Raw genomic sequence first — 10,616 nt, forward strand, 5'->3', positions numbered from 1 at the left:
GCAGAGCCGGGGCTGCGAGGCAGGATGCACGGCTGCCTCCGCCTGCTCCTCGGCTGCCTGGCGGCCGACCTGCTGGCGCTCGTGTGCCGGGCGCAGGAGCGCGCCGGCCAGCACCTGGGCAGCATCGTGGTGCTGTCGGGCGGGAACCGCTCCGAGCCCGGGGACCCGTCGGAGCCGCCGCCGACGCCGGACTTCTGCCGGGGCTACTTCGACGTGATGGGCCAGTGGGACCCGCCGTTCAACTGCAGCTCGGGGGAGTTCGTCTTCTGCTGCGGCACTTGTGGCTTCCGCTTCTGCTGCAAGTTCAAGAAGACGCGGCTGGACCAGGACACCTGCACCAACTACAAGCGCCCGCCCTGGATGAACACGGGGAAGCCGCCCGCCCGCAGCGACGACCCCCTGCACGACCCCACCAAGGATAAAACCAACCTCATCGTCTACATCATCTGCGGCGTCGTGGCCGTCATGGTGCTCGTGGGCATCTTCACCAAGCTGGGGCTGGAGAAGGCGCACAGACCCCAGCGGGAGCACATGTCCAGGTGAGCCCCCGCCCCGGCCTAGCCGCAGAGACCCCGGCCCGGCGGCGCCGGCGCCTTGGAAGCGGAGCGGGGCGCGGGCCCCCCCTCCCCCGTGTGAACCCGCTGGGAACGGTGTGACTGCGGGTGGGCAGCGCCAGTCCGCTCGCCTGCTGCCGGCCCCCCGCGGGGGGAGATGCGGGACTGGGACTGGGACTGCCCGAGGGGCAGAGGCGCCGGCTAGCGAGAGGCAACGTGTCACCAAAGATGGAGTGTGAAAGTCGCTGTGTCTCTGCGTGTGTGTGCAGCTGTCTGTGTATCGTGTGTGTGCGCGCGCGAAGCTGTCTCGTGTGTCGCATGTGTGTGAAGCTGTATGTCTCGTGCATGTGTGAAACTCTCATGTATCTCGCATGTGTGTAGCTGTGTCTCGTGTGTGTGAGGCGCTGCCATGAGTGCAGTGTGTTGTTTGTGTGCCGGGTGTGAAGCTCTCTCGTGTCTCCCAAGATTCACACATGAGACACAGCTTCACACGTGTGTGAAGCTGTGTCTCGTGCGTGTGTGTGTGTAGCTGTGTCTCGTGCGTGTGTATGAGACACCCCGTCTCCACAACGTCACGGCTGAGTTGGATCCAAGAGAGCCTCCCCCACGTAGAGGGAGGCGCGCTGTGTAGTGTCTGCGCCAGGGACCGGCTGCCTGGTGCTGAGGAGGCAGGTGGGCAGCCCAGGACAGAGCCCAGCTGCCTCAGCATCATTTTTCCCAGCCCAGATTGTCCCAGCAGTTCAAAATTGAGGCGTTAGACATTTGTCAAGTTTTCAGTCTGATTCATTATGCTAATTCTAGGCACAAGAAAAGTAAAACAGATGGGGAAAGACATTAAAAAAAAAAGGCAGATAGCTCAATTAAAGAGTCTAAATCGATTCCAGCAGATCGGGCAACTTTGGTGTTAAAATGCAATTGCAAGGACGCCTTCTATCGGACATGCAGCGTGGCAGAAGGTTTTCCATCTACCCGACTGGTGGTCGGTAGAAATGGAGTAATTCACAGTTAGAGCTACACTTGGCTCGGGAGTCACCCTTGGAAAGAGAGTTCAAGGGGTTGACTCCACACCTGGAGCCTAATTTCTTATCCAAGTTTCTGCACCACTTTGTGATTAACAACCTCCCCTGAAATGAACAGAAAAAGCCACCAAAAATAGTGCTGCGAATGCATCACCAGTTCACTAGCAATTATTTGCTATTTATAAATTGGATGATATGGATTCATTTTTTACTACTGAGGAACAAAGCAGACCATAGAAATTTTAGTCAACTCAACATTATGTGTCGGTGGCAGTTCTGGAAAGACTGTTTTTGTTGAGCCAATATAAATAATCCTTTAGACATTTTAAGAACCCTGACCTACTAAACTAAGAAAAAGGATACATAGATCTTTTTTGGGGGGAGGGGAGGGAACATCTCCTAACCTTGAAGCATTAGGTGAAGCTTCTCTGGAATAACTGTGTTTCCCTTTCCCCTGCATCATTCTGTTTGTGCAGTATCTATGCGCAGGTAAAAGGACAGATAAGTTTGAGCATTTTAATGTAGCAGAAATCTTGACAGAGAAGGTGAAATAGTGTATCCATTCCTGTTTAATTCTGGCTAAATCAGCTAGTAGCTGATCAAGAAGCCTCTATCTATTTGCTCTCTATCAGACACAGACATGAAGGATTTTGAAATATTATTCTGCTCCTTAGTACATAGACACTGAATTATAGAGGCAGAAACATGAACTCAGTCCCCTTCATACCTATGTGGGTAAAGACTGGGTGTTCACAAAGGATATCTGTTAACTTAATTAATATTTCCCAAACCATAGAAATCTTTATACTAGGATTATGTGAGAGACCATAGGAACACAAAAGAGGCCAGATGACATGGGAAAACAGTGGCCTACTCGATGCACACAATGGACATTCATCTACTAAAAAAAAATACTACAGCTTTTTGAAAGTTTTCAAGTTCTCATAACAAATATTTGGGGTAAGAATTTCAAAGCCATCTGGCAATCTGGGTACCCAATTGCTATTAATTTTAAAAGTGTCTAAAGGGTTTTCTAAATCCCTTAGCTCTGAAAAATTCTGTGGGGAAAAAATGAGACAAAAAATGTATCCTCAAATGTTTAACCATAACACTGTATCCTCGCATTTCTACACTTCTACTTTTTCTAAAAAAAAATATCTGCACAGGGTTTTCGGGCAAGAATGTGCATACTTGATAAAATAGTTCGCAGTAGTAACAAATAAAACTTTACCTATCCTACAGATTTATCTACCTTCCTGTATAGAACACATCACCGAGCTATCTATGAAAGTGGGCATGGCTTCATATGCTTTTCCTAAATTAAACCTCATAAGGAATATTAAAATCAGTATGTCACCTTGAGGGACTTAGGTAGGCTAAACTGAAATGCTATACTTGATGTTAGATATTCTGGTCAAAGATTTTATCTGTGTATTTTGAATGAAAGTAGCTTGCATAGTTTCAAGTGTTATGTATTAATTCATTTTTCCTGAGAGCTAAGAGGACAGAAAGGGTGATTTGCCTATTATTCTCTCATTTGAGAGAGTTTTCTTTTGTCTAGCTAATGAATACGTGAAACACATGAATCCTCTTAACTTTTATGGACAAATTCACTTAAAGAAAGGGGGACATTACTTATCAGAAATACAATGTACAATATATTGGCGTGCCTTTTTAAAGGCCAATGTAATGATATAATGATCACTGTATGATTAATGAAAGGGTATTTTATTTATTTTTTTTCATCAATTATTGTACTGAAAACTACTTTCAGCACAGTATTTTAAAGTGGACTTATTCAGTGAAAAGCACCAAAGCTAATTACTTCCTGTAGTTTAGACAAATAAGGACAAGTATAACTCCTATCATATTTTAACATTATGATTTCTGTTTAGATTTTCATTCATACACTCTCTTTGTGTGGGGAGTAATGGCAGCAGAAGATGAAAGGGGTGAATGAACTCTGTCTGACTTGCCCCCCTAAACCAAGGATGTTAATATACTGTTTATTCCTGATATTTAATGACACTCTTTCTTTTCTTTAGGTGAATTTGTTCATCAAAGCTAAGAGGATTAAAGTCTTTCTTTTGTCTTTAGATAAAGAAAGTGTCAAACTGTGTCCAAGAACTGAGCAATAATGTCTACAAAGAGCCCTAATCCTCCCTTTTGCCTTTCTTGTTTCCTAGGAAAGGGAATAGATTGTGCAGGGGGAGGTCATGGGGTAAGTCAATGGGAGTGACATTTATAAGGGGTCTGTGCTGCCAGGTGAGATGGCAGTTGGATAATAGTAAAGAATAGTCTGTTTCCTTAAGCTGTTGCCCGAGCAGTAGTTAGGTGTTCTCAACACAACACTTTACTCAACAGCATTTCTAGGCTATACTCTTATACCACCAGAACAGGTACAGGAATTTCTCCCTTGAAGTGTAAGAAAGAAGAAAACCCCAGAGACTGACCTTTTTAATTTCCAACAGGCTTTTCCCTTCTCTCCATAGACGGGATTTGTCTGTAAATAAGAAATAGCATTGTTTACTCTGCCAGTTCACATGGGACGTGTGTGGTAGAGCAGTAGAGGGCTCAAAGCTCACCATTTTTGATATTATCTGCACTGTATAGGTCCCGTTTTTAGAAACTGTGCTACCAATAGATTGAAAACAACTTTTTGAATATCTCATTAACCAACTGAGTTCACTTATCTCCAAAATGTGGGGATCTCCTCATTCATTTTTTATTTGTTCAAAAGGAGTGTACCTGGGGCAAAAATATTCTAAATTGCTCAACTGTTGGATCCTACATATACAATTATTTCCCTGATGTTTTCTGACCTTATTTCGGAGGAAAAAGACAACAACTGACCAACCTTTCATTAAATGACATGTATTTGAGTTTCTTAAAATTTGTAGCCATATGGGAATGGCTTAGTTATATATACTTTCTATCTTCTGAGAACACCATCACATATTCAAACAGCAAAATCTTACAGGAAGAGCTATCGTGAAGATTTATGACATTTTGTGGACACCTTTGGGCCATGATCTGATGTAGAGCTGACTTTGTTTTATATCAGTTTTTCTTCTGTACTTATCAGTATATAGGACCAGATGATGTCATTATCTGTCTGATTAGGAGATTACCTCAAGCTTTGGTCCACATTTTCTTAAATTAATTATATATTAGAGGTGTGCATTTAGAGAGCAATGCTGATCCTTATTTATATCATTTTCTAGTCAGACTTATGCTAACACCTTCTCCTGATATTATTCAAAATCAGTAATATGGTACCCTTTTAAACTTTAAAAAAGAACTGAAGTGCAATACAGGAGCAAAGCATGCAAAAAAAGCTATACATCAGCAGAAGTAAAACATTCTCATACATAGAGATAGATACATGGAGATAGAAACTCCATATATACATAGAGAGGAGTGGATGGATAGAAACTTCATCTATAAGAGCTTGTTCTGCTTATGAAGGGTTTGCAAAGCATGCACACCATGTAAGGACTTCATATGGCCTTCATGGCACAAATTTCTACAAGTATTTTCAACTGTGTAAGCACATTCTCAAAAGGCCAGAATGTGACTCCAAACATAATCTTTTGTTTTTGATTTCAATGAAGTGATGAACATCCTTAACTCTTACTCGTAACATTCAGACAAAAGTAGTGTGCATAAGATACTCAGCTCCTTACAATTAGGCCTTTATTTGTATACAACAGTGTAAGTGGAGAAAGTGTCTAATTAAAAAGCAACAGCCTGTCTTGAAAGGTTCCTTGTATAGGAAGTACAATCTCCTTTTTGTCCTGGCTTTTGGTATTCTTAACATTGTTAAGAATAACACTTGGTCAATTACTCATTAATTGATAGATAAATATTTTTGTAGTAATATTAGGTACCTAAATGAGCCCAAGTCTTCTAAGAGCAATTTTAAACATAATTTAAGGGAATTGTGTGGCAAGTTCCCATGAAGTTCAATAGAAATGGAACATTCAAGCCCCTTCGAAACCTCAGCCTTATTAATAGGCAGTAGTTAATCTGGCAGCATTACCTAAAGTCTTTATCAAATAATATAGTTACATTAATAGCAATGAGGAAGCCATCTCTCAAAACCTGTTCTCACAAACTTGGGAATATTATTCTATGCATTATGCATTATCACACAATTTTAACTTTCAGAATAAAGGTATGGGGTAAGGCATTGTTTCCTTTTCCAAAGATATTTCTTGAATGGATGTAAGACATATGCTGGCAATTTGCTTTGTATACATAAATTCTGCATACATTTATTAGGCAACCAGTGTTCTCTTGCTTCAGTCTTTATGTTGCTATTTAGCATTTTTTTTCTTTTATATATAATCCTTTTCTTTCAGGATCATATTGTGCATCTATACAATATCTATCCAATATCAGCTAATGCTTTTTTTCCCCTCAGTTATGTAGGCCAGCTCTGTTACTCTTGCTGTTTAAGTATTGCTTCGGATGGAAGTGCTGCTTCCAAATGCCTCAAATAATGCTTTTACAGTATCAGCAGAGTATTTTTTGTAATGTGTGATCAGAATTGTACCTAACAATCTAATGGCATTATGCCATCCATAAACATTTGGAAACATATTGTCATGTATCTTGTGCACACCAATGTAATGTGCCTGCATTCTAAGAGTAAGACCCAGCTCAAGATTTTTCCGGCTGTCTGTAACTTACATGAAGCTAACATGATATTTCAAAATATACTACATATTAACAAGGAAAATAACTCCTATCATAGTTATTCAGAAGAGCTGTGCTGCATTTGCCACAAGTTTCATTAGTGAATGTATTTATTTTTTTATTCATTAATTTATAAGCCACCCTTTTCCAGATGCAGTATCTGGGACACTATATATAATTTCACAGTAAATTAAACTAAACTGGGCACAGTGCCCAGAATAGGCATGCATTCACTTGCAAACTAGCTTAAGTGGTCTAAAAATTAAGAACTGGTGGAAAACAGTGGCGAATAATGGTCAGTGATGCACTGACCTGAATAGGAAAGACTTACACTGAGCCCTTAAGACATTAATAACACATGCCATATTCCTTTGCCTAAGGCCAGAGCTTCTGCAGGTGTGCCAGTTATTTTGTATGGCACAGTAGTACAGCAGATAGCTATATGGCATGCAAGTCAATCCTGCTTCTACTGAAGTCAACAGTAATACTTCTGGTCCTACCCCATTCAACAAGAGTGGGGTAGGACCATTGACTCAGATCTTTCCAATTTAAACACTGTTAAATATAATAAGTTGAATTAAAAAGACCACAGTACATTGCAGTTGCATTACATAATTTACAATAGATTTATTCTGAGTTTAATTTTTGTTCCTTAGGGCTCTTGCTGATGTTATGCGACCTCAGGGTGCAACAGATCACATGGAGAGAGATCTAAATATTGTAGTTCACGTACAACACTATGAAAACATGGAGACCAGGGCACCTGCAAATAATATACGTAAGTTGCATTGTATTTTATCAGCGTTTTGCCATGGTAGTATATTCAAGTGGTTATGACTGAATGAGACAGCACGTGGGATTTTGTAAAATTTATATATTCTTGTGTTGAATTAGCATCAAAGATTTTAAGGTTGAAATAGTGCAACATTGGCAATTGGCATTTAGAATTTAACAATAAACTTCTGCATTTGTTTGGAATTAATATTAGTAGTTGCCTGACATTTATTATGTATCTTCATATCATTTTAAAAGAAATTTTCATTTAGTTAATCAGATTATCACTTCCATGTTTTGGTGTACTTGATTGTTACTTTTATACTCCCTGAGATTACAGTAAAAATTAGAAGCTATTTAATAAGGCTCTAAAAGTCCAAGAAGAAAGTATTTTATTCTATGAAAGTTCTTATGGTGCCATTCCCAGAATGCTTTTCAGAAAAACATTAAGGAATAAGACTTGAATTTGTCACAAGAACTTCTTTCTTCCTCCTATTTTCAAGTGAAAAATTATGGGGGGGATTTTATTTGCTTTTTATAACAATATTATGTATGTATTTTATACCTTCTGTGTTACATACTCTAGTCATTGAAGACCAAATAGAGAGTACCTTACATGTGATATGAAATGTAGTGAAGTTTCAAGTATTTCTTTGATCCTGTTAAGAGGTTTACAATATTGGACCAGCCCTTGAGAGAGTTCTTCTTTCCTAAAGAGATGAAGTTTCCTCTAGGGAAAAGTCTTGTGTATTTGCAATGGTACAAAGGTACCTTTCTGCGACAAAAAGGTATCTTTTAGACATGTTAGGCTTGTTATATGTTTAGGCGTGTTATATGGTTTAAGTCTTTTCAGACCTCTTGCTTTTTTATACATCTTTGCATAACTATAGAGAGCTGATGGCTTACTATATTAGGACAAGACAACAATTCTGCTTGAACTGTACTATGAAAATGTTGTGAACCCATCCCATACTATTCCTTGGTAATAAGGTACTACAAGGAAGATGGAGAACTCAGAATATTTATGCATTTCTGATGAATGCACCCCTTTGGGTACTGATGATAGAAGCTAGGTGTGATTTCCTATTCTGTAAGTGAATGGTATTAGCAAGACAGTGAAAGCTACAACCTGTGGGAAAGTTACCATGTATAGTGAAGCCTGTCCACCTATTCTCATCTAATTGCACTGTTTCCCAAGGAACTGCTTGCATCTGGACCTATGCAGTTATCTTGTACTTTTAGGGAAAGTTCAGAGCTTTGCAGCACCATTAAGTCTCCTATGAACTTCCATTCAAAAAGATACCAGCTCCCAAGAGAAATAGAAAGCAATTAGGTACGCTCTCCCTAGAATCTGGGTTAAATGTAGCACCCAGGAATTGTACAGATACCTATTTAATTGCTCACTTCTACATATCTCAGAAATCCTCACAATGGAATATTTAATATTAAGGATCTTATGCAGTGTAATATATGGAAAGAACACAGCGTATCTTTAGACTCCAAGAATTTCTTGGTTTTATCAGTTTTAGGGCCTGCTTCTGTAAAAATTTCCACGTGTGCAATGGAGTGAGATTATATATCTAAGGGCTAGGTTATCTCTACTGGTACCTTAGACATTCTGGGCTGACTCTCAGTGGGTATAAATTACAAGAGGCCCATTTAACAGTTTACAACAGCTGAGGACAGGCCACTTTTTAACATTTTTTTTCCTATTTCATAAAGGGAAAACTGAAATGAAATCTACAAAATGTCCAGACATGGACGTGATAGTTCTGTCAGGGTTATCACGGTGTTATGTAAACAATTTTAAATGTTGTTGTTAGGTGGCTGATGGATCATTCACCATAGCTTTTACTGACTTAATAATGTCAGAACAATACATTCTTAGTAAAAAGAGTATTAAACCACTCAGCACAATTAAGTGATGTTTTTGAGCTGTTGCAATCTGCTGAGTGTGTATACATTTATATTACAGTATTCAGAGGGAAATCCTTATCAAAGATATTTACATGGATAAGCAGAAGCCAGTTTTCTAAATCTAACATCTTCGTTATTTGAAACTTTTATGGTGGAATTATGAAAGGTAGGAAAATGGAGTGGTACATTCAGAGAATTTTAATAACGCAGCATTGTCCAGTCCTAGTGTTAGAGAAATGAGAAACCTTTCTGATATCATTTTACAAGCAAATAAATTAGAATCTAGTACATGGCTTTTATAGAAAATTATCACAGCCATTATGCATGCTGAGCAAGTGAAATGGTACAAAATTATAGCATCAGATGACGACTTCTGTAGTTCTTTTTAAGTTACAACCTTCAGGAACAACTCAAATTGTGATTTAAATGGAATTTTAAGTTTATTAAATTTGTCCCTCTTGCATTGTTCCAAGACCTAAGGCAGCAAAGGGTACTTTTATTGCCACTGTGTGCATTCTTTTTTTATTAACTCTTTTTTCAAATGCATTAAAGACAAACTGTTAAAGGCAAAGTGTCACTCATGTTTTAATTTAAACAATTATTTAGTTGTGCCTTCTGACCACTTGAAATGCAATTTCGTGGGTGCTGCCAAAATTCCTCAGAAAGAGGAGCTCTAGCAAAATAAAATACCTTGCATAACAATGAAACTGAAAGACTATATTTAAGTCTCTAGACTTTATGACTAAAGAACAAGTATTTCCTATGTGGCCTCAGATTAGCACTGTTACTTGCCAAAATTAGAAGTCCATCAATAGGCAAATTTCCTAAGGAATAACAGTAAGTGCAAAATGTTTTCTGGAGGTTTTTGCAGCCCAGAGAAAGGATACTTCCATTCTTTTTTTGAATATCCATCTTGGCAGATCTGGTAACAGACAGACTTTGTTTTGCCCATATCTAGATCCAGACAGCGTAAACCCTAATTGCTTAAGTCTACTATGACGATTAATGCTTGTTACTATCTCTGCTCCATTTCTAATAATGTGCCTTATTTTGGATTACTTAGCAATCTTAGAGTGCCCTACTTTTTCCTTCATCAACTTGCAGAAGCACTGAATGATGTATTGGAAAAGAACAGAAAATATCCACCAAATAACATAAAAATCAAACATTATAACAGGGAATGTTAAAAACAAATTAATTCTAGATAATGCTTTTACAAAATCCTATTGCAGAATCTGTTGTATTATGTACATAGTCTAAAGAGGACTGCTGCAGAAGCAGAACTCTAGATTCTTTTTCTCTTGCCAATACATTCCCATTGATGATTATATTAGGAGTCAGCAATTTAACTTGTTCAGATTATATCTTCAGTGCAGTACGAGATAGGAGGCTTTCTAACTATGGCCCTCACTTTTGGAACATGCTTCCCACTTTTATTTCTAAATCTCAGTCTGTGACAGCATAAAAAGCAAATGCATATGCTACTGCTACCAACCCTCATTTGTTTTAATTGTCAGCAAAATATCAGTGCCCATATCCTCAACAATAACTGTGACTGGTTCAGGCTGGACATAAGAAAGAACTTCTTCGCTGTCCGAGCCCCCAAGGTTTGGACTAGACTGCCACCTGAGGTGGTTCAAGTGCCCACTTT

General features: G+C 39.2%; 1 protein-coding gene across 2 annotated transcripts in view; it reads left to right on the forward strand.

The window, feature by feature from the left end:
- Nucleotides 1-6: 6 nt before the first annotated feature.
- The window catches only part of SHISA9 (shisa family member 9), a 442,625-nt gene continuing 432,015 nt past the window's right edge, over nt 7-10,616 (forward strand). For both annotated transcript variants that reach the window (XM_019507422.1, XM_019507423.1), the window contains exons 1-2: nt 7-539; nt 6,931-7,052. In XM_019507422.1, coding sequence (XP_019362967.1) covers nt 25-539; nt 6,931-7,052 — 637 coding nt within the window. In that variant the 5' untranslated portion in view covers nt 7-24. The remainder of the gene's footprint in view (nt 540-6,930; nt 7,053-10,616) is intronic.

Source organism: Gavialis gangeticus, unplaced genomic scaffold, assembly GCF_001723915.1.
Source record: "Gavialis gangeticus isolate Ggan-Ray unplaced genomic scaffold, GavGan_comp1, whole genome shotgun sequence".
NCBI lineage: Eukaryota > Metazoa > Chordata > Crocodylia > Gavialidae > Gavialis > Gavialis gangeticus.